At 38.2% G+C, this 23,125-nt stretch overlaps 3 protein-coding genes, 3 long non-coding RNA genes and 1 pseudogene across 8 annotated transcripts in view; 3 read left to right on the top strand and 4 right to left on the bottom strand.

Moving 5' to 3' along the window:
- Positions 1-1,813, top strand: part of LOC119483711 (OX-2 membrane glycoprotein-like) — an 8,530-nt gene extending 6,717 nt beyond the window's left edge. Inside the window, exons 4-7 of one of the 2 annotated variants that reach the window (XM_037762102.1) lie at positions 213-242; positions 353-449; positions 640-702; positions 1,486-1,813. In XM_037762102.1, the coding sequence (XP_037618030.1) occupies positions 213-242; positions 353-449; positions 640-702; positions 1,486-1,540 (245 nt within the window). In that variant the 3' untranslated portion in view covers positions 1,541-1,813. The remainder of the gene's footprint in view (positions 1-212; positions 243-352; positions 450-639; positions 703-1,485) is intronic. The other variant, XM_037762104.1, reaches the window with a different exon arrangement.
- The window catches only part of LOC119483724, a 27,803-nt gene that overhangs the window by 559 nt on the left and 4,119 nt on the right, over positions 1-23,125 (bottom strand). The window contains exon 2 of the long non-coding RNA XR_005205786.1: positions 20,056-20,144. This is a non-coding gene — a long non-coding RNA (uncharacterized LOC119483724). The remainder of the gene's footprint in view (positions 1-20,055; positions 20,145-23,125) is intronic.
- LOC119483721 lies at positions 1,858-19,330 on the bottom strand. Its single transcript, XR_005205783.1, has 3 exons — positions 18,847-19,330; positions 13,567-13,743; positions 1,858-1,907 (listed from the first exon to the last, which is right to left on the bottom strand). It is a non-coding gene; the product is annotated as an uncharacterized LOC119483721 (long non-coding RNA).
- LOC119483723 lies at positions 6,164-6,846 on the bottom strand. The gene is made up of 2 exons (XR_005205785.1): positions 6,783-6,846; positions 6,164-6,267 (listed from the first exon to the last, which is right to left on the bottom strand). It is a non-coding gene; the product is annotated as an uncharacterized LOC119483723 (long non-coding RNA).
- Positions 7,167-9,135, bottom strand: LOC119483718 (OX-2 membrane glycoprotein-like). The gene is made up of 4 exons (XM_037762114.1): positions 8,894-9,135; positions 7,697-8,035; positions 7,348-7,620; positions 7,167-7,276 (listed from the first exon to the last, which is right to left on the bottom strand). The coding sequence occupies exons 1-4, from the start codon at positions 8,931-8,933 to the stop codon at positions 7,191-7,193; spliced, it is 738 nt and encodes a 245-aa protein (XP_037618042.1). The 5' UTR covers positions 8,934-9,135; the 3' UTR covers positions 7,167-7,190.
- Positions 11,005-14,310, top strand: LOC119483709 (annotated as a pseudogene).
- LOC119483713 (OX-2 membrane glycoprotein-like) lies at positions 19,793-21,823 on the top strand. Of its 2 annotated transcripts, none has more exons than XM_037762107.1 (5): positions 19,793-20,254; positions 20,343-20,615; positions 20,827-20,917; positions 21,109-21,171; positions 21,276-21,823. In XM_037762107.1, exons 1-4 carry the CDS (start codon positions 19,825-19,827, stop codon positions 21,131-21,133), a joined length of 819 nt encoding a protein of 272 aa, XP_037618035.1. In that variant the 5' UTR covers positions 19,793-19,824; the 3' UTR covers positions 21,134-21,171; positions 21,276-21,823. The 2 variants fall into 2 exon arrangements, with proteins under 2 accessions (XP_037618035.1, XP_037618036.1); XM_037762108.1 differs by having other exon boundaries at positions 21,307-21,822.

Here is a 23,125-nt window from a genome sequence, read left to right on the forward strand (position 1 = left end):
CAGTCACTGTCACCACTACAGCTGGGCTGTCTGGTCTTCATAGCAACAGCACACAGGTTGGATGTGCAGTGAGAGTGCTCTCTGGTCCTCAGATTGAGGTGTTTACGATGATTCCTGAGGTCAAACAGTCGTCTGCTCATGGTGAGAAACACTTCCAAACATCCTGATTCATAAATACTCTATAGCTCATGTCTGTTGTTTCTATTTTCCAGGTTTTGATGAGGAATCTGGATCTAATAACAGTGAGGATTTATTTTTACCTTTTACCTTTAGGTGGTCTCAGATCAATAATACCATTTGATCTGTAGTTGCTTTATGAATGAGTGTCACTAATTTCCATCTTTTCTTACAGATTTCACTCTGATCATCGTGTCCGTGGTTGTGGCCTGTGTTTGTGTTTGTGTTGCTGCAGTCGTCATCGCCCTGCTTATACGGAAACATCAGAACCGGTAATTATAAATTTATTACTGTGAGACGTGAATAAGAGAGAACTGGCACTTATGTTTTTTCACTTCAAGAAGCACTGAACACCTGTATTGTTATAATACCGCTGTCTCACAGTTATTATGCTCATGATTGATTGAGATCTTTTCAGACAAAACCCACAAATACATCTTTGACTTTTCTTAAATCCTTCAGTCGTTCACACAGGGACTCTGAGAAGAAGAACACACCACAAAAAGCAATCAAAGACACTCATGAGTGAGTCAATTTATTCATTTTTCACTTATACGTATTTATCCTACATTGGTTCTTTGCAAAAATGATTTAAAGAGGACCTATTATGCTTTTGTGCTTTTCCTCTCTGCTTTAGTGTGTTATATAGTTTGTGTTATATAGTATGCAAAGTTACAAAGCCCAAAGTCCACGCCAAAGGGAGTAACACTACTCCTGAACTGCCTGAAACACCTTGTTCGAATTCCGGCCTTTTCTTCCGTAACGTGGTGATGTCACCAAGTAATACGTTTGCATAACGGCTAGTTTGGCACGCTGTCAAACAAATCTAGATTAAGTGGAGCTGGAGGGGAGTCCAAAGAGTTTGGTTTGGTTGACCAATCACAACAGTGGGCCGGCTGACCAATCAGAACAGACTGGGCTTTTTTTGGGAGGGGGGGAGCTCAAACAGAGCGTTTCAGACAGAGGGTGAAAAGAGGTGCTGCAGCACAGACGGTATGAGGGAAAATAAAGCATTTTTTTAACTTTAAAGTATGTAAACACATTCTAGTAGAAACCTAAAATACAAGTATGCACCTGAAACTGACCACAATAGGTCCTCTTTACCAAATGGAGGCTGAATGTACTTAGCATGTAACTAGCTTGATAATCAGACTGAATTGGCGGACTCACTGATTAAATCGAAGATGTTGGTGGTGAACCAGGCTACCAACTTACGATACATTGTGTATTCACAGTCTGCATGTTTATCCACATCACTGTTGTTCTGAATGATTTGGAAACTGACTAATATCTTGTTTCTATCTGAAGGTTCAAAACACTTAATGAAGGAAGAGAACGAGCTGCGGCTACAGACGTCTACTGAGAAAGATAAAAACCACGACAACCCAAAACCATCATCTCTGAAAGGAAGAAGAAAATGATTTGAACTCTGTTAACTAATTAGTTCCACAGAATAACCCACAAGACTGTTAATGCCACAACACAGAGAACATGTCTGCACCAGTTCATTGATTCCAGCAGATCAGTAGTTTTGATTTTGAAATTTAATTTAGGTGATGGATTTAATTCACTGTTGCATCCAGATGAAGCATCCTTTGTTTTGTACGTCTTTATATATACATTTTCTGAAAGTCAACAGCAGGAAACTGGAAACAGTTCAGTCGTAGTTAAATCTCTGAAGCATGGATTCTCCTGCTCCAGTCTCACATTACCTGTAGCACAGAGAGCACCTCAAGCACAGGGAGCTTACTTTGTCTTTGTGGACTTTCATCTGTCAGCTGGTAAATTTGATGTCTTTTAGTTGCAGCAAACTTGATTTGGAATAACTTGAAATGGTAGTAGTTGGTTTACTTAATCCAGGAATGTCAGGATATCTAAATTAGTTTGTCTAACTTTTTATGGTGAAACTCTCCAGGACCTGTCTGAAGATATAGATGTTTTACTGATAATAACATGCACTTTTTTTTTTTAAGAATACTCTTATAAAAAATCATACCTTTATCAGTGACCTATACTAAAAATGTAAATATGTTTAAATCTACTTATGAATTAATTAATTGTGACAGTTGTGTGAAGCAATCAGGTGATTGTTTTATTTCAAATACAGATTATTTATATCTAGCTATATATGTAGCGATAATTTATTCACAATATATTACAAAATAGACATAATATATAAATGTGTTGCACATTTCTTTGCACTTTAATGTTTGATGTTTGTGTTTTTATGTTATTTATTTCTCAATGAACCTCTGATGCACATTAACTTTATGGCTGTAACTGTAGTAAAGATCTTACTATATTAAGTGTGTTAATATTGTTTTAACTCATCCCTTTCAAACACTGGATTAATAACCTGTAGTGTACAAGGAGTTTCTAATAGTTGATGTGTTTTTAATCATTTATTCTCTGATTCGTTCCATATATTAATGTGTACTTGTTTGGTTATTAAAGCAATGCTGTTTTAATATTATAAGTGATTTCACTTATATTCACTACATGTTTTTGTTTGTTTTATATATGTAATGGTGTGTTTTGGTATTCCAGCTAACTTTAACTCCCCTTACACTGTGTGAAATGGTATCGTCTCAAAAAGGGGATATTCCATCTGCCAATGATGAGGGGGTGGGGGTACGGATTTCTAGTACTCTTACAATTTTGTTTAATATTGAATGATTGTATTAGATTAATCTTAACAATGTCGTGAGATTGTTTTCAACACAAACAAAAGGGGTAATATATAATCTATCCTTTATTTTCATGTAAGTATGTTGGTATTTTCATTGTTGAACCCCTCTGTTGAACTGTGGTACATGCGAGATGTGAGAAGGTGTCTGTCAGTGTGTGTTTGGACCTGATACAGAAACAGGTATGTTGACGGAGAATCACGTTTCTAAATGTCATTTCAGTGTTAATTCACGATACCGTGACTATATTCTGAAAGAATGATAGAAGACAGTTGTAATGTATAAAGTGGAAGTCTGTACTAAAAGGTGTTTTAAAGTTATTGCAGAGTTAGCATCGCATTGTTGCCTACTGTGTTCGTTTGAAGTGCCGCCGCTGGTTTAAGAGTCGCGCCTCCTGCCCCGTGGCATTATGGGTAATGTAGTTTCTTGTGGGATTTGCATAAAACTAATGTGTGTCGTTACTCTTCTAATGTGTGTGTACATGCGTGGAGTCACTGTGTTTACCCTGTAATTGCATTGACATGCGAGGCAGAGCATATTTAGTTTATTTTGCATTTATTTTACATTGTTATTTTATGTTTCCCTCACAGTAGTGTGAGGAGAAGTTGTGAACTGATGCAGTCCCTGTCACATGTTGTATCATTACATCACTACAGTAAAAAAAGACCCCAAAGAAAGTTGTGGTGATTTTGCGGTGTGTCCCAAATACGCTACATATATACAGTATCTGTGTGTGTGGGTGTATATATATTCGTTTATATGTATATTGAAGGAACTGGCCTTCTACCTCCAAGAGGTCAAGGCCCAGTTACGTGTTGGTTAATCTTGTGTGACAGAGATTTTCCAAACAGACGGGTTAAAGCATAATAATACAATTTATTCCGAACAATCAATGTTGCATAAGTAAAATAAAAGAGTTTACAGATATCTGGATCCAACCTACGTGTCCCTGACAACATACAGTGCATGGGTCAGTTCGCGAAGTCTGAACCCCGAGATATCCCTGATCCAGCCTATTCATGGTTTACACAATATTAATATTCATGAGCTTATGGCACGTGATGTTTCTGCTGCATGTCTTCTTCTTTGTTATCTCCTTCTGGCTCCTTCCTCTCTTTGACCTTGCAAAAGAAGAACAGCACCTGCCTCCCTTTCCTCGCAATCACTCCATTCACAACAAATCCAACAGTCAGGTTATTGCAGGTCATTGTAAGCACTTTTGTACATAATAAATCCAACAATATATGTAACTATATAATAATAACATAAGTGTGTGTATATATGTATATATATTTATTTATATATATATGTTTATATATATATATGTATACAGTATATGTGTTTATATGTATGTATCTATATGTGTATATACATTATATGTGTATATATATGTGTATGTATACATATGAATAGTTCTAGGGCCATTTAATTATCTGTAAATATACATCATGGGACACAGAAACAAAGTCCATCTTCCCTCCAAAATATATATGTGTGAAAATATATGAGACCTGTGTACAGAAACCTTTTATCTTCCTCTTCACCTGTCAGAAAGGTCTTAGACCTTAGAATTAATAACAGCTAATGGATAAATATAGCCTAATAATTTAGCCATATCTCTGCCATGATATTAAACACAACTGTTGAATCATTAGTTCAGTGTACTGAGTAGCTGAACAGCAATCTGTTAATGATTGAGTGGAGGTGTCCTTCCTTTTCCCTGATTGGTCAGGATGTACCATTATCTACATACGTGGACGTTACCTGGGTACACCTGCAGTCTAGTAGTGACAATTTTCACTTTATGTAGTTTTGGCGGTAGATTCAGTACAGTATCAGGATGGCGCACTGTGCAGTCTTACATTTCCTTTGTGTGTTGGGAGTCTTTTAGAAAGGTGAGAAAGAGATGATACAGCAATGTTATCTAGCCTGTAATTTATTTTTCTGATAATCTGAAAGCGCAGCTGTGTGACTCCTGCATGTTTATTGTCTGTTGTTACTGCGTAATTAATCATCGTTTTGGCGGCTAATGATTTTGCATTGGTTAATTCATTATTTATATCATAGTAGTATAGTTGATGTGTTTTTAATCATTTATTCTCTGATTCGTTACACATATTAATTTATATTTGTTTGGTTAATAAAGCAATGATGTTTTAATGTTATAATTTATGTTCACTACATGTTTTTATTATGTAAGTTCTGTAGGTAACCAGCAAATATATATATATATATATATATATGAGGTACCTCACATACTACGGTATGTGAGGTGTTGTTTGTCCTGTGATGTGATAAGACAGTGAGGTGTTGTTTGTCCAGTGAGGTGTGTTTCTGGATAGTTATAGGGCCCTTTAGTTATCAGAAAATCCATCTCAGATCAAAGTCCATGAGACTAGAGTGCAGAAACTTTTTATCTTCCTCTAGTTCACTGCACCAGCCTGTCAGAAAGACTAAAATGGCGCACCGTGTAGTCTTACATTTCCTTTGTGTGTGTTGGGAGTCTTTCAAAAAGGTGAGAAAGAGATGATACAGTGTGTTTCCCAAACTTTAACCTATATAGGATTATGGGATTATTAGAACTATGTGATTTATTTTTATTTAAATGCAAGTGTAGCTGTGTGACTACAGTATGTTTGTTTATGGCAACTGTGTCATTACGCTTCGTTAATACTTTTGCATTGGTTAATTCATATTTCATCATTTTCAAAGTTTAACAAAAGATATTCACTATATTTAAACAAAGTAAATTAAGTCAGATTAAAGAGAAAACTGAATATTTAAAGAACCTGGTGTGGCAATGAGTGGACCTAACTGGGGTCATCATAACAATACGCTACTATAAACTGTACATACTGTACATATAAACACATATATACACACATATATAACAAAAACATGTAGTGAACATAAGTGAAATCACTTATAATATTAAAACAACATTGCTTTAATAACCAAACAAATACAAATTAATATATGAAATGAATAAGAGAATAAATTATATTTATATTTATAAAATATATTTATTTTTTATCTTCATATGAAGTTTATGTTCTAAAAAAAAAAAAAAAAGCAGCAGCAGATAATGTATATATAAAGATGTACAAAACAAAGGATGCTTCATCTGGATGCAACAGTGAATTAAAACTATCACCTAAATTATATTTCAAAATCAAAACTACTGATCTGCTGGAATCAATGAACTGGTGCAGACATGTTCTCTGTGTTGGGGCACTAACAGTCTTGCGGGTTATTCTGTGGTATTAATTAGTTAACTGAGTTAAAAGATACTTTTTTTCTTCCTTTCAGAGATGGTGGTTTTGGGTGGTCGTTGTTTTTATTTCTCCCAGTAGGCATCCGTTTCCGCAGCTCGTTCTCTTCCTTCTTTAAAGGTGTTTTGAACCTTCAGATAAAAACAAGATATTAGTCAGTTTCCAAATCATTCAGAACAACAGTGATGTGGATAAACATGCAGACTATGAATACACAATGTATCTCAAGTTGGTAGCCCCCCCTCCAAAAAAAGCCCAGTCTGCTCTGATTGGTCAGCTGGCCCACTCTGTTGTGATTGGTCAACCGAACCAAACTTTTTGGACTTCGCTCCAGCTCCACTCAATCTAGCTTTGTTTGAGGGCGTGGCAAACTAGATTTTATGCAAACGTGTTACTTGGTGACATCACCATGTTACGGAAGAGGAAGCGGGACTTCAAGCGAGGTGTTTCAGGCAGTTCAGGAGCAGTGTTTCTCTCTTTGGCGTGGACGTTGGGCTTTGTAACTTTGCAGACATTTTACTTTCACAAAAAAATATAACACACTAAAGGAGAGAGGAAAAGCACAAAAGCATAATAGGTCCTCTTTAAATCATTTGCAAAGTAGCATAAATATGTACGTAAGTGAAAAATGAATAAATTGACTCACTCATGAGTGTCTTTGATTGCTTTTTGTGATGTCTTGTTCTCCTCAGAGTCCCTGTATGACCGACTGAAGAATTTAAGAAAAGTCAAAGATTAATTTGTGGGTTTTGTCTGAAAAGATCTCAATCAATCATGAGCATAATAACAGCAGTATAATAACAAGACAGGTGTTCAGTGCTTCTTAAAGTGAAAAACATAAGTGCCAGTACTCTCTTATTCACGTCTCACAGTAATAAGTTTATAATTACCAGTTCCAATGGTCTCGTACAAGCAGGGCAGTGACGATTGCAGCAATAACACAAACACAAGCAAACAAAACAAACACAGTTCACAACCACGAACGTGATGATCTGAGTGATAACTGTAAGAAAAGATGGAAATTAGTGACACTCATTCATAAAGCAACTACAGATCAAATGGTATTATTGATCTGAGACCACCTAAAGGTAAAATTACAGAAATCCTCACTGTTAATAGATCCAGATTCCTCATCAAAACCTGGAAAATAGAAACAACAGACATGAGCTATAGAGTATTTATGAATCAGGATGTTTGGAAGTGTTTCTCACCATCATCAGACGACTGTTTGACCTCAGGAATCATCATAGACACCTCTATCTGAGGACCAGAGAGCACTCTCACTGCACATCCAACCTGTGTGTTTTTGCTATGGAGACGAGACAGCCCAGCTGTAGTGGTGACAGTGACTGTGCCGTTGGTGTTGGTGACGCTGGTAGAGTTGTAGTGAGGGACAGTCAGTGTTACTGTGGGAGCAGGTCGAGCTGTGGCTGAGCAGGACACAACTGTTGATTCTGTGACGTGAAGAAAGGGTCCATGCAGCTCTGTAAAGAGGAAATATTTGGATGTTAAAACATTACAGAGAAGACAGAGAGTTATGGAAATGTCTCAGTTTCTTACCATAGAGCTGCAGACAGGTTGTAGCAGTGAGGTCACCTTCAGAGAAGGTGTTAAACAAACAGCGATAGCACCCTTCATCCTCCTCCATCACCCTCCTGATAACTATTGAGGTGTTTTGCAGTCCAGCATATTTAAACTCCATTTTATCTGTAAAGTCAGGATTCACTTTTTGACCAAAGTCTTTGTGGCTAGCAGCAAGGTTCTTCTCTCCCTCGGGTAAAATCTTCAGCCATGTGACTTGCAGAACATCTCTAGATTGCATCAGGTGACAGTATAAGCAGGCTTCGTCTCCTACAGCTGCCTCCACAGTGTGCTGGGTTTCTATCAGAGCTGTTAGACCTGCAGGAGACACAACTCATATATTATAAGATACACCATAGAAATCAATTCAAGACGTGTTTGAAATAGGATCAGAAATCGGTCTGTATTATAATCATGCACACCCATTAAACATTTTTGTAAATAGATCATTATCCCTCTGAACTGGAGATCACAGAACTCCATTACACAGTGGAAAAGATCTCCTTGGAAAATGAATGCTATCCAACTCTACAACTGAATGTATGTACAGTATATAGTAGCCTATTGTTATGATGACCCCAGTTAGGTCCACTCATTGCAACACCCCGTTCTTTAAATATTCAGTTTTCTCTTTAATCTGACTTAATTTACTTTGTTTAAATATAGCTAATATATTTTGTTAAACTTTCAAAATGATAAAATATGAATTAACCAATGCAAAAGTATTAACAAAGCGTAATGACGCAGTTGCCATAAACAATAAACATACTGTAGTCACACAGGTACGATTGCAGTTACTTACAGAATTTACATAATAAAAACATGTAGTGAACATAAATTATAACATTAAAACATCATTGCTTTATTAACCAAACATATATATATTAATGTGTAACAAATCAGAGAATAAATGATAAAAAAACACATCAACTATACTACTATGATGTATTTAATGAATTAACTATTCACTATTACTATTGTTTTATTTCCATAACCAGTGATCTGTGAAATGCAGACTTAAAGAAACATATCCATTTGTTACAAAAGGATTAAAAAGTTGGATAAACTTTGACTTTATGAATAAAATACAATGTCCTTCCAAGCCCCTTTAACATAAATAGCCCACTTTGATCATTTAATTTTAATAATGATAATAATCGCTTAATAATCTCTTACCTTTAAACAGCAAACTCGTAAATATCAGGATCCACAACATCTTCTTCACTGTCGTGAGCAGAACACTTTCAGTTCAGCTTCTGAGCAGCCTTTTAACTGTGTCACTAAAAGTGAAAGTGAGGAGTGAAAGAAGGAGTGGTTTTCCCCATAATGAATTAATCCTGTTATTAACAACAGAGAAAAGTATGAGGCTGTAGTTGATTATATATTTACATGACATGAAAATGGACTACATTCATGATGCTGGACTATCAAAACATATTCTTTTTTTTTAAACAATATTTTTATTGAATTTACATTTAGACATATATACACATACAGACTAACAATATTAATAATTAAATTATACAATGAAATGTTTAGTCAGAAACAAAGTTCTAAAACCAAGACAGAACTTTGAAGCAGTGAACTCATTCAGAGTTAAAACAAGGAAATGTCCTGCTGGGCGATAACACCATCCGTGGCCGCTGGTGTTTCGAGGTTTTAACTCTATTTCCCACAAGGCGTGTGATCATATTGAAATTCTCACAACATGTGATGCCTGACATTTGTTGCTCAAGTCGACTTGAACTGATCCGGGAATTCCACCCTGATGAGAAGATAGTACTTCTGCGTCACAAAGATGACAAAGATTTAACAAATCTCTAAGACAGAGAAAATGTCTTGAAAATGTAAATATCCCCTAATGTCTCATGGACATTTAAAAAAAAAAAAAAAATGTATTCCCTTAGGTCCCATATTGTTTATTATATCTTTCTGTTTATTATAAAGCAGGTCTAGGCGCTACATAAATACTGTCCAGGGATCAAAACGCTCAACCCACGGAGAAATGCACGCAGCACTGTAATTTTATATCATATTTTATCTTTGCAGAGCTGCATGGACCCTTTCTTCACGTCAGAGAAACAACAGTTGTGTCCTGCTCAGCCACAGAAACTGTACCTGTTCTGTAACGTTGTGATGTCACAATTTCAACGCAGATGCGGAAGACCGGAAAACGCTGACCAATCAGAGAGCAGACTGGGCTTTCTCGGAAGGAGGTCTTAAAGGGACCTGTGCTAAAATGGAGCATTTCAGACGGAGGGTGAATACAGGTATATTCAGACAGACAGTAATAAAAAAAAAGCTTCTAATAGTAACCCAAAATACAAATATGAACCCTAAAATGAGCATGCCGCGTCTCCTTTAACTGTATGATGTCATGTTCAGTAATCCTCCTAAGACATTCCTGATAATGTCCACACCTTTACAAGGAACTTCTTGTAATAGTTAAACTTTATCTCCAGGACATCTGTAAAGAGAACATTCTTGCTATTGTCTTGGCTAGAAGAAGGATATATCACATCACAGCACAGCGCAACAGGAAAGAATAAGAGTGGGATCACATGAGACAGCAGGGGTTGTGAACCCAGGATGGTGTGGTAAACACATGCCCCCATCATGCCTCTGTAGGTTTGTTGTGAAATATACAATCTTATATACTGATTACAGAGTCCAGTTGTGTCTGGAAGAAAGAATTAAGGGTCACTTTAAGAAGGATTTAACACTTATTATTGATACATAATAGTTAATAATGGGTGAGCCCTACTGATTTGATAAACATCTGAATGCCACCATCACTGACTGTTTATCTAGTTCCTCTTGTCTTACCAATAACCAGTTAGCAACCCCGTCTGGTATGAGAAATATTTCATGAGTCATATCCTTTGATCTGACCCTAGGTTTCCTGTAGGTCTGAATGTGAGCGTGGGTGGTTGTCTATCTCTGTGTGTCAGCCCTCTGATTGCCTAGCAACCCCGCCGCAAAGTACAAGCTAATTTCACGCGCCATTTTTAAGTTGGAACAACTTCAGAAAGTTAAGTAATTACAACAAAATGTAAGTAAACTTAACAATATATATGTATATCTATATATGTATGTATGTGGACATATGGATAGTTTTAGGGCCATTTAATTATCTGTAAATAGACATCATGGAACACAGAAACAAATTTCAAAAACCAAGACAGAGAACAGAGAAAAAAGAAAGGAGAAATGATCATTCCTTGCCCTTGACAGATCCTAGATCTACATAAACTCTCACTTCCACTAAACTTTGGTGGTAGATTCAGTACATCGTGGAACAATAATGGCGCAGCGTGCAGTCTTACATTTCCTTTGTGTGTTTGGAGTCTTTCAGAAAGGTGAGAAAGAGATGATACAGCAATGTTATAAATGTCTAGCCATTATGTCATTTATTTGTCTGATAATCTGAAAGTGCAGCTGTGTGATTCCTGCATGTTTATTGTCTGTTGCACATGGTTTTGGTGGCTAATGATTTTGCATTAGTTAATTTATTATTTATATCATATTTTGCAAAGGGAAAAATACATCCTAACACAATGTGTGCTGTCATCTCCTGCAGGTCTAACAGCTCTGATAGAAACCCAGCACACTGTGGAGGCAGCTGTAGGAGATGAAGCATGCTTGAACTGTCACCTGATGCAATCTAGAGATCTGCAAGTTACATGGCAGAAGATTTTACCTGAGGGAGAGAAGAACATGGCTACTTACAGTGAACGATTTGGTGAAACAGTGAATGCTGGTTTTCAGAGTAAGATGGAGTTTAGATATGCTGGACTGCAGAACAGCTCCATAGTTATCAGGAGGGTGATGGAGGAGGATGAAGGGTGCTATCGTTGTATGTTTAACACCTTCTCTGAAGGTGCTCTCACTGCTACAACCTGCCTGCAGCTCTATGGTGAGAACCTGCTGTGTTATTAGAGACATTTCTATAACTCTCTGTCTTCTCTGTAATGTTATATCATATGTTATCTTTGCAGAGCTGCATGGACCCTTTCTTCACATCACAGAATCAACAGTTGTGTCCTGCTCAGCCACAGCTCGACCTGCTCCCACAGTAACACTGACTGTCCCTCACTACAACTCTACCAGCGTCACCAACACCAACGGCACAGTCACTGTCACCGCTACAGCTGGGCTGTCTGGTCTCCATGGCAACAGCACACGGGTTGGATGTGCAGTGAGAGTGCTCTCTGGTCCTCAGATAGAGGTGTTTATGATGATTCCTGAGGTCAAACAGTCGTCTGATGATGGTGAGAAACACTTCCAAACATCCTGATTCATAAATACTCTATAGCTCATGTCTGTTGTTTTTATTTTCCAGGTTTTGATGAGGAATCTGGATCTACTAACAGTGAGGATTTCTATAATTTTACCTTTAGGTGGTCTCAATTCAATAATACCATGTGATCTGTAGTTGCTTTATGAATTAGTGTCAATAATAAATTCCCTCCTTTCTTTCAGATTTCCCTCTGATCATCGTGTTCGTGGTTGTGGCCGGTGTTTGTGTTGTTGCTGCAGTCGTCATCACCCTGCTTATACGGAAACATCGGAACCGGTAATTATAAACTTATTACTGTGAGACATGTGAATAAGAGAGTACTGGCACTTATGTTTTTCACTTCAAGAATCACTGAACACCTGTATTGTTATAATACCGCTGTCTCACAGTTATTATGCTCATGATTGATTGAGATCTTTTCAGACAAAACCCACAAATTAATCTTTGACTTTTCTTAAATCCTTCAGTCGTTCACACAGGGACTCTGAGTAGAACAAGACACCACAAAAAGCAATCAAAGACACTCATGAGTGAGTCAATTTATTCATTTTTCACTTGTACATATTTATGCTTCTTTGCAAAAATGATTTAAAGAGGACCTATTATGCTTTTGTGCTTGAGGTGCGGCTGAAAAATAAAGCGTTTTTTGAACTTTAAAATATGTAAACATGTTCTAGTAGAAACCCAAAATACAGTATGCACCTGAAAATGAGCACAATAGGTCCTCTTTAATCCGTCTTCACTCTGTTTATTTGGGGGCTTCACTTTCCTACCCACCAACTAGCTTGATAATCAGACTGAATTGGAAGAATCACTGATCAAATGGGAGATGTTGGAGGTGAACCAAGCTACCAACTTGCAATACATTGTGTATTCGCAGTCTGCATGTTTATCCACATCACTGTTGTTCTGAATGATTTGGAAACTGACTAATATCTTGTTTTTATCGGAAGGCCCAAAACACCTTTAATGAAGCAAGTGAACGAGCTGCGGCAACGGACGCCTACTGAGAAAGATAAAAACCACGACCACCCAAAACCATCATCTCTGAAAGGAAGAAAGTTATCTTTCAACTCAGTTAACTAATTAATACCACAGAATAACCCACAAGACTGTTAGTGCCACAACACAGAGAACATGTCTGCACCAGTTCATTGATTTCAGCAGATCAGTAGTTTTGATTTTGAAATATAATTTAGGTGATAGTTTTAATTCACTGTTGCATCCAGATGAAGCATCCTTTGTTTTGTACGTCTCTTTATACATACATTATCTGCTGCTGCTTTTTGTTTTTTCATATTTAGAATATAAACTTCATATGAAGATCAAAAATATAGAGTAGGAGTTGAAACACTGAAAGAGTTTGCATTGAATGTCTGCTGCATATTTTTAGCAGCAGGTGCACAACATGGCCAGTAGAGGTCCTGCTTTCCTCTCATGTTCTGCAGGAGAGTTGAGGCTGTTCAGACAGATCAGGGGCTGAAAATCAGCAGCAGGAAACTGGAAACAGTTCAGTTCTCCTGCTCCAGTCTCACATTACCTGTAGCACCTCAAGCACAGGGAGCTCACTTTGTCTTTGTGGACTTTAATCTGTCAGCTGGTAAGTTTGATGTCTTTTAGTTGCAGCAAACTTGATTTGGAATAACTTGAAATGGTAGTAGTTGGTTTACTTAATCCAGGAATGTCAGGATATCTAAATTAGTTTGTCTAACTTTTTATGGTGAAACTCTCCAGGACCTGTCTATGAAGATATAGATGTTTTACTGATAATAACATGCACTTTTTTTTAGAATACTCTTATAATAAACTCATATATCTGTTTCAGTGACCTGTACTAAAAATTTAAATATGTTTAAATCTACTTATGAATTAATTAATTGTGAAAGTTGTGTGAAGCAATCAGGTGACTGTTTTATTCCAAATACAGATTATTTATATCTAGCTATATATGTAGCGATAACTTATTCACAATATATTACAAAATAGACATAATATATAAATGTGTTGCACTTTTCTTTTCACTTTAATGTTTGATGTTTGTGTTCTTATGTTATTTATTTCTCAATGAACCTCTGATGCACATTAACTTTATGGCTGTAACTGTAGTAAAGATCTTACTATATTAAGTGTGTTAATATTGTTTTAACTGATCCCTGTCAAACACTGGATTAATAATGTGTAGTGTACAAGGAGTTTCTAATAGTTGATGTGTTTTTAATAATGTATTCTCTGATTCATTTCATATATTAATTTGTACTTGTTTGGTTATTAAAGCAATGCTGTTTTAATATTATAAGTGATTTCACTTGTTTGTTTTATATATGTAATGGTGTGTTTTGGTATTCCAGCTAATTTTAACTCCCCTTACACTGTGTGAAATGGTATCGTCTCAAAAAGGGGATATTCCATCTGCCAATGATTGAGAGGGGGGTACAGATTTCTAGTACTCTTACAATTTTATTTAATATTGAATGATTGTATTAGATTAATCTTAACAATGTCGTGCGATTGTTTTCAACACAAACAAAAGGGGTAATATATAATCTACCCTTTATTTTCATGTAAGTATTTTGGTATTTTCATTGTTGAACCCCTCTGTTGAACTGTGGTACATGCGAGATGTGAGAAGGTGTCTGTCAGTGTGTGTTTGGACCTGATACAGAAACAGGTATGTTGACGGAGAATCACGTTTCTAAATGTAATTTCAGTGTTAATTCACGATACCGTGACTATATTCTGAAAGAATGATAGAAGACAGTTGTAATGTACAAAGAGGAAGTCTGTACTGCAAGGTGTTTTAAAGTTATTGCAGAGTTAGCATCGCATTGTTGCCTACTGTGTTCGTTTGAAGTGCCGCCGCTGGTTTAAGAGTCGCGCCTCCTGCCCCGTGGCATTATGGGTAATGTAGTTTTCTTGTGGGATTTGCATAAAACTAATGTGTGTGTTGTTACTCTTCTAATGTTGTGTGTGTACATGCGTGGAGTCACTGTGTTTACCCTGTAATTGCATTGACATGTGAGGCAGAGCACATTTAGTTCATTTTGCATTTATTTTACATTGTTATTTTATGTTTCCCTCACAGTAGTGTGAGAAGTTGTGAACTGATGCAGACCTTGTCACATATTGTATCATTACAGCACTTATATGTGTTTATATGTATATATGTAACTATATAATAACATATAAGTGTGTGTATATATATGTATATTTATTTATATATATATGTATATTTGTTTAAATATATGTATACAGTATATGTGTTTATATGTATGTATCTATATGTGTATATACATTATATGTGTATGTATACATATGGATAGTTATAGGACCATTTAATTATCTGTAAATATACATCATAGGACACAGAAACAAAGTCCATCTTCCTTCCAAAATATATATATGTGAAAATATATGAGACTAGTGTACATAAACCTTTTATCTTCCTCTTCACCTGTCAGAAAGACCTGAGACCTTAGAATTAATAACACCTAATGGATAAATATAGACTAATAATTTAGCTATATATCTTCCAGGATATTAGAAACAACTGTTGAATCAGTAGTTCAGTGTAATGAGTAGCTGAACAGCAGTCTGTTAATGATTGATTGATTGAGGTGTCCTTCCTTCTCCCTGATTGGTCTGCTGCCTGGATGTATCATTACAGGGAGGAAGACTTTATTCAAACTTTCCCTTTATGTAGTTTTGGCGGTAGATTCAAAACAGTATCAGGATGGCGCACCGTGCAGTTATACATTTCCTTTGTGTGTTGGGAGTCTTTCAGAAAGGTGAGAAAGAGATGATACAGCAATGTTATAAAGGTCTAGACATTATGTCATTTATTATTCTGATAATCTGAAAGCTCAGCTGTGTGATTCCTGCATGTTTATTCTGTTGTTGCTGCGTAATTACGCATAGTTTTGGCGGCTAATGATTTTGCATTTATTCATTATTTATATCATATTTTGCAAAGGGAAAAATACATCCTAATACAATGTTTAGCTGTCATCTCCTGCAGGTCTAACAGCTCTGATAGAAACCCAGCACACTGTGGAGGCAGCTGTAGGAGACGAAGCCTGTTTATACTGTCACCTGATGCAACCTAGAGATGTTCTGCAAGTCACATGGCAGAAGATTTTACCAGAGGGAGAGAAGAACATGGCTACTTACAGTGAACGATTTGGTGAAAGAGTGCTTGCTGGTTTTCAAAGTAAGCTGGAGTTTAAAGATGCTGGACTGCAGAACAGCTCAATAGTTATCAGGAGGGTGATGGAGGAGGATGAAGGGTGCTATCGCTGTTTGTTTAACACCTTCTCTGAAGGTGCTCTCAGTGCTACAACCTGCCTGCAGGTCTATGGTGAGAACCTGCTGTCTTATTAGAGACATTTCCATAACTCTCTGTCTTCTCTGTAATGTTATATCATATTTTATCTTTGCAGAGCTGCATGGACCCTTTCTTCACGTCACAGAATCAACAGGTGTGTCCTGCTCAGCCACAGCTCGACCTGCTCCCACAGTAACACTGACTGTCCCTCACTACAACTCTACCAGTGTCACCAACACCAACGGCACAGTCACTGTCACCGCTACAGCTGGGCTGTCTGGTCTCCATAGCAACATCACACAGGTTGGATGTGCAGTGAGAGTGCTCTCTGGTCCTCAGATAGAGGTGTCTATGATGATTCCTGAGGTCAAACAGTCGTCTGATGATGGTGAGAAACACTTCCAAACATCCAGATTCATAAATACTCTATAGCTCAGGTCTGTTGTTTTTTATTTTCCAGGTTTTGATGAGGAATCTGGATCTAATAACAATGAGGATTTCTATAATTTTACCTTTAGGTGGTCTCAGATCAGTAATACCATTTGATCTGTAGTTGCTTTATGAATGAGTGTCACTAATTTCCCTCTTTTCTTACAGATTTCGCTCTGATCATCGTGTCCGTGGTTGTGGTTTGTGTTTGTGTTGTTGCTGCAGTCGTCATCGCCCTGCTTAAACAGAAACCTTGGAACCGGTAATTATAAACTTATTACTGTGAGACATGTGAATAAGAGAGTACTGGCACTTGTGTTTTCCACTTCAAGAAGCCCTGAACACCTGTCTTGTTATAATACTGCTGTCTCACTGTTATTATGCTCATGATTGATTGAGATCTTTTCAGACAAAACCCACAAATTAATCTTTGACTTTTCTTAAATCCTTCAGTCGGTCACACGGGGACTCTGAGTAGAACAAGACACCACAAAAAGAAACCAAAGACACTGATGAGTGAGTCAATTTATTAATTTTTCACTTGTACATATTTATGCTTCTTTGCAAAAATTATTTAAAGGGACCTTTTATGCTTTTGTGCTTTTCCTCTCTCCTTTAGTGTGTTATATAGTTTTTTGTGTAAGTAAAATGTCTGCAAAGTTACAAAGCCCAAAGTCCATGCTAAAAAGAGAGAAACACTGCTCCTGAAACATCTTGTTTGAAGCCCCACCTTTTCTTCCGCAACATGGTGATGTCACTAAGTAACATGTTTGCATAACAGCTAGTTTGGTACGCCCTTAAACCTAGCAAGTTAATGCGGAGCTGGAGCAGATCCCGATAGAGTTTTGGTCCAGTTGACCAATCAGAGCAGACTGGGCTTCTTGGGAGGGGGGGGGGCTCAAACAGAGCGTTTCAGACAGAGGGTGAAAAGAGGTGCTGTAGCACATCCGGTATGAGAAAAATAAAGCGTTTTTTGAACTTTAATATATGTAAACATGTTCTAGTAGAAACCTAAAATACAGTATGCACTTGAAAATGAGCACAATAGGTCCTCTTTAATCCGTGTTCACTCTGTCTATTTGGGGGCTTCACTTTCCTACCTACCAACTAGTTTGATAATCAGACTTTTTGGAGGAATCACTGATCAAATGGGAGATGTTGGAGGTGAACCAAGCTACCAACTTGCGATACATTGTGTATTCACAGTCTGCATGTTTATCCACATCACTGTTGTTCTGAATGATTTGGAAACTGACTAATATCTTGTTTTTATCGGAAGGCCCAAAACACCTTTAATGAAGCAAGTGAACGAGCTGCGGCAACGGACGCCTACTGAGAAAGATATAAACCACAACCACCCAAAACAATCATCTCTGAAAGGAAGAAAGTTATCTTTCAACTCAGTTAACTAATTAATACCACAGAATAACCCACAAGACTGTTAATGCCACAACACAGAGAACATGTCTGCACCAGTTCATTGATTTCAGCAGATCAGCAGTTTTGATTTTGAAATATAATTTAGGTGATAGTTTTAATTCACTGTTGCATCCAGATGAAGCATCCTTTGTTTTGTACGTCTTTTTATACATACATTTTCTGCTGCTGCTCTTTATACTTAGAATATAAACTTCATATGAAGATCAAAATATATAGAGTAGGAGTTGAAACACTAACAGAGTTTGCATTGAATGTCTGCTGCATATTTTTAGCAACAGGTGCACAACATGGCCACTAGAGGTCCTGCTTTCCTCTCATGTTCTGCAGGAGAGTTGAGGCTGTTCAGACAGATCAGGGGCTGAAAGTCAGCAGCAGGAAACTGGAAACAGTTCAGTCGTAGTTAAATCTCTGAAGCATGGATTCTCCTGCTCCAGTCTCACATTACCTGTAGCACAGAGAGCACCTCAAGCACAGGGAGCTCACTTTGTCTTTGTGGACTTTCATCTGCCAGCTGGTAAGTTTCATGTCTTTTAGTTGCAGCAAACTTGATATGGAATATGTTGAAATGGTAGTAGTTGGTTTACTTAATCCAGGAATGTCAACATATCTAAATTAGTTTGTCTAACGTTTTATTGTGACGATATGCTTTTTTTAATAGTAGTTTTGTTCCCTCATGAACTCATATCTGTATCAGTGACTTAAGTTTAAATCCATGTATGCATTAATTAACTTGTAACTTTGCCACAAAATATTAAACTTGTTTTACTTTTCTTAATAAATATTTCTGAAGCAGTTGATATTTTTCTTAGTGTCCCTGACTGTAGAATATTTTTTAATATTTATTTTTGGGTTGAGTTGTTATATGTGTTACTATAGTGTTTTATCAATCAATTGTTTTATGATTTTCATATGGTAAATGTGGCAAGAGAAAGATTTACATCCACATAAGTGGCTTGATTATGTGAAAAAAATAACATAACATCTGTCCTTTGGGATTGAACCAGCTGTGGCGAAAATGTCCCGTGCACATCTGCATCCTTTTGTGGTGGAAATGTCTTTTATTTATGTAAAGGAAAACACAAAATTCAGGTGGCAAGTGACAAAATATAATGGAATATAATGCAGTAAGGCTCTCTCTATTTAATCTGTTCTCCTGTAGATCAACTTTTCTCATTGAATGTGATCTCTGCTGAGTCAACACACATGTAGGCAGGATTTATTCCTCCTGTTTTGTTTGGCAAAGTTACCTCTTTAAATGTGCATGTGGCACCTGTTCATGTCAATGATAGACCTACATTCATGCATTTTAATTCATTTATAAACCGCTGGAGTCGCGGTGTCCTTTTCTTCTCTCTCTTTGTCCGCGACCCGGATGTACTTACAGATACTTTAATTTCTGTAGATTTGGTGGTAGATTCAGTTCAGTATCAGGATGGCGCAGCGTGCAGTCTTACATTTCCTTTGTGTGTTGGGAGTCTTTCAGAAAGGTGAGAAAGAGATGATACAGCAATGTTATAAAGGTCTAGCCATTATGTCATTTATTATTCTGATAATCTGAAAGCACAGCTGTGTGATTCCTGCATGTTTATTGTCTGTTGCACATGGTTTTGGTGGCTAATGATTTTGCATTGGTTAATTCATTATTTATATCATATTTTGCAAAGGGAAAAATACATCCTAACTCAATGTGTGCTGTCATCTCCTGCAGGTCTAACAGCTCTGATAGAAACCCAGCACACTGTGCATGCAGCTGTAGGAGAGGAAGCATGCTTGAAATGTTGCCTGATGCAATCTAGAGATGTTCTGCAAGTCACATGGCAGAAGATTTTACCTGATGGAGAGAAGAACATGGCTACTTACAGTGAACGATTTGGTGAAAGAGTGAATGCTGGTTTTCAAAGTAAGCTGGCGTTTAAAGATGCTGGACTGCAGAACACCTCCATAGTTATCAGGAGGGTGATGGAGGAGGATGAAGGGTGCTATCGCTGTATGTTTAACACCTTCTCTGAAGGTGCTCTCACTGCTACAACCTGCCTGAAGCTCTATGGTGAGTACCTGCTGTCTTATTAGAGACATTTCTTTAATTATCTGTCTTCTCTGTAATGTTTTATCATTTAAATATTTTATCTTTGCAGAGCTGCATGGACCCTTTCTTCACGTCAGAGAATCAACAGGTGTGTCCTGCTCAGCCACAGCTCGACCTGCTCCCACAGTAACACTGACTGTCCCTCACTACAACTCTACCAGCGTCACCAACACCAATGACACAGTCACTGTCACCACTACAGCTGGGCTGTCTGGTCTCCACGGCAAAAGCACACAGGTTGGATGTGCAGTGAGAGTGCTCTCTGGCCCTCAGATAGAGGTGTCTATGATGATTCCTGAGGTCAAACAGTCGTCTGATGATGGTGAGAAACACTTCCAAACATCCTGATTCATAAATACTCTATAGCTCAGGTCTGTTGTTTTTATTTTCCAGGTTTTGATGAGGAATCTGGATCTAATAACAGTGAGGATTTATATAATTTAACCTTTAGGTGGTCTCAGATCAATAATACCATGTGATCTGTAGTTGCTTTATGAATGAGTGTCATTAATAATTTCCCTCTTTTCTTACAGATTTCACCAACATGATCATCGTGTTGTCCGTGGTTGTGGCCTGTGTTTGTGTTGCTGCAGTCGTCCTGCTTAAACAGAAACCTTGGAACCGGTAATTATAAACTTATTACTGTGAGACATGTGAATAAGAGAGTACTGGCACTTTTGTTTTTCACTTCAAGAAGCACTGAACACCTGTCTTGTTATAATACCGCTGTCTCACAGTTATTATGCTCATGATTGATTGAGATCTTTTCAGACAAAACCCACAAATAAATCTTCGACTTTTCTTAAATCCTCCAGTCGGTCACACAGGGACTCTGAGTAGAACAAGACATCACAAAAAGAAATCAAAGACACTGATGAGTGAGTCAATTTATTAATTTTTCACTTGTACATATTTATGCTTCTTTGCAAAAATTATTTAAAGGGGACCTATTATGCTTTTGTGCTTTTCATCTCTCCTTTAGAGTGTTATATAGTTTTTTGTGCATGTCAAAGGTCTGCAAAGGTACAAAGCCCGAAGCCCACGCCAAAGAGAAAAACACTGCTCCTGAACTGCCTGAAACGCCTCGTTGAAGTGTGACGACCCCTCCCCACCACTAGGTGTGTGTTGGCTCGCTGGTCTCTTTGTTTCTTGCAGGCTCTGGTTGAGGCGGGGACATGAGGACATGATGGGTTGATGAGCTACACCTGGGCCCGGTGTAGCGCTGACTATAAAACCCTCTTCGCCATTCAGAACGCTCTCGCTCCATGCACGCACATCACTCCATTTGTGTGGACATCGCGGCGCGGCTATTCTTCCTCTTTTTCTCCATGCACCCACACACACGCATCCATTCACTCCTACACCACTGATTACTGATACTGATCTTTACATTTATTCATGAATTAGTGTTTTGTAAATAATCTTTGTTACTTTTTGCATTTACCTCATCTCCACTCCCATTTTTGTTGCAACAAATGGGGGCTCGTCTATTTTGGTGGACCTAGTTTCTCAGGTAGTAAGAGGTCTGTTGGGCGGAGTTAGTAAGAAGGACCGGTTGTAGTGTGACGTCGACACAGCTGTTGCTAATTTCAGGAGCGTTTTTTGTCAATGAGCGCTCAGATAAATGTTTGGGAGTAGCGTTGACGAGGGTAAGTGCTGTTTGTGGTCATTTCAGTGAAGCCGCTGGTTGTTTGTTAGCTTCGCCAGGTTTGATGTGCTGGTGATGTTTGGCAGTGAGTTCAGCAGTCAGGTCCAGCCACTGTAAGTTACCGGTGTTTCTGTCCCTGGTAGGCTTCAGTGCGGACTCCCTTTGAAGTTCATTGGGGGGTGTTAGTGTGGTGTGAACGCGGTTAGTGCTGCTGTCAGCTCGGGAGCACGGCTGAGGCTGCGGGGGAAGTCGCCGGTTGCCGGTTGCTTCGCCGGGTTTGCGGTAGAGAGTGCATAAATACCCACCGCAACTAGCACCTGAAGACTAGGGGGGAGTTTACCTAGTTCTCTGTCAGGCAGTTAGAGGGACGGTGCACGGCGACGTCACGGCTGTGCGGGCTGTGTGAGCTCAGCGTGCCGGGTGTGTTTTTGTCGCGTCAGTAGAGGATTGTGCGTGTAGGTAAGTGAGTGCTAGTGAGTTATGGCGAGTGTAGAGGAGTTTTTGAGAGCGCCATCGGAGGAGCTGCTGGACAGCTGCTCACGTGAACAGTTAATCCGTATTGCCGAACATTTTAATTTAGATGTTGGTGATAAGAGGATGAAGGACAACATTAAAGGTATTGTTAAAGCAAATCTCACTGATAGGGGTATTTTCAGAGGTAAAATGTATACTGTTGGTCCTGAGGTGGACAGTGTTGATGTGTCTGGCTGCAGAGATGCAGGTTTGACTTTTGAGCAGAGGAGAGAGCTGTTGCTACTGCAGACAGAGATGGAGAAGCTGGCAGTGGAGAAACTGAGGAGAGAGGCAGAACTTAAAAGGCTGGAGATAGAGCACAGGTTGAGTTTACCTGCTGGAGGTGCTAGCCGTGCCTCTGATTTCTCTGGTAGATCGACTTCGTCATTTGATGTTGCCAGTAATCTGCGGTTAGTTCCTCAATTTAGTGAGCGAGACCCAGTTTACATCGGTGAGTATAAAGTGAAGACTGCTGCTGAGGCCGCCACCCTGGCTGATGACTACGTGCTGACGCACAGAGGTGAACGCAACTTCAGGGTCCCAGACGGAGGTGGTATGTATCGGGCCTCGGGTAGACGAGAGGAGAAACCTCATCCACGCCTTGGTAGGTTGGAACACTGTACACGAGGTCAGACGCATTTTGACTCTTCAAGAGTATGTAACTTTTGCAA

The sequence above is a fragment of the Sebastes umbrosus genome, chromosome 24 (assembly GCF_015220745.1).
Source record: "Sebastes umbrosus isolate fSebUmb1 chromosome 24, fSebUmb1.pri, whole genome shotgun sequence".
In the NCBI taxonomy this organism is placed as follows: domain Eukaryota; kingdom Metazoa; phylum Chordata; class Actinopteri; order Perciformes; family Sebastidae; genus Sebastes; species Sebastes umbrosus.

Bases quoted from the DNA above. Each gene is read 5' to 3' on its own strand.
- LOC119483718 (XM_037762114.1), bottom strand. From the start codon at position 8,933: ATGTTGTGGATCCTGATATTTACGAGTTTGCTGTTTAAAG. The intron at 7,621-7,696 runs GTAAGAAACTGA...TCCTCTTTACAG, and splicing joins AACCTGTCTGCAGCTCTATG to AGCTGCATGGACCCTTTCTT. The intron at 7,277-7,347 runs GTGAGAAACACT...TCTATTTTCCAG, and splicing joins CAAACAGTCGTCTGATGATG to GTTTTGATGAGGAATCTGGA.
- LOC119483713 (XM_037762107.1), top strand. From the start codon at position 19,825: ATGATTTTGCATTGGTTAATTCATTATTTATATCATATTTTGCAAAGG. The intron at 20,255-20,342 runs GTGAGTACCTGC...TTATCTTTGCAG, and splicing joins AACCTGCCTGAAGCTCTATG to AGCTGCATGGACCCTTTCTT. The intron at 20,918-21,108 runs GTAATTATAAAC...TAAATCCTCCAG, and splicing joins AAACAGAAACCTTGGAACCG to TCGGTCACACAGGGACTCTG.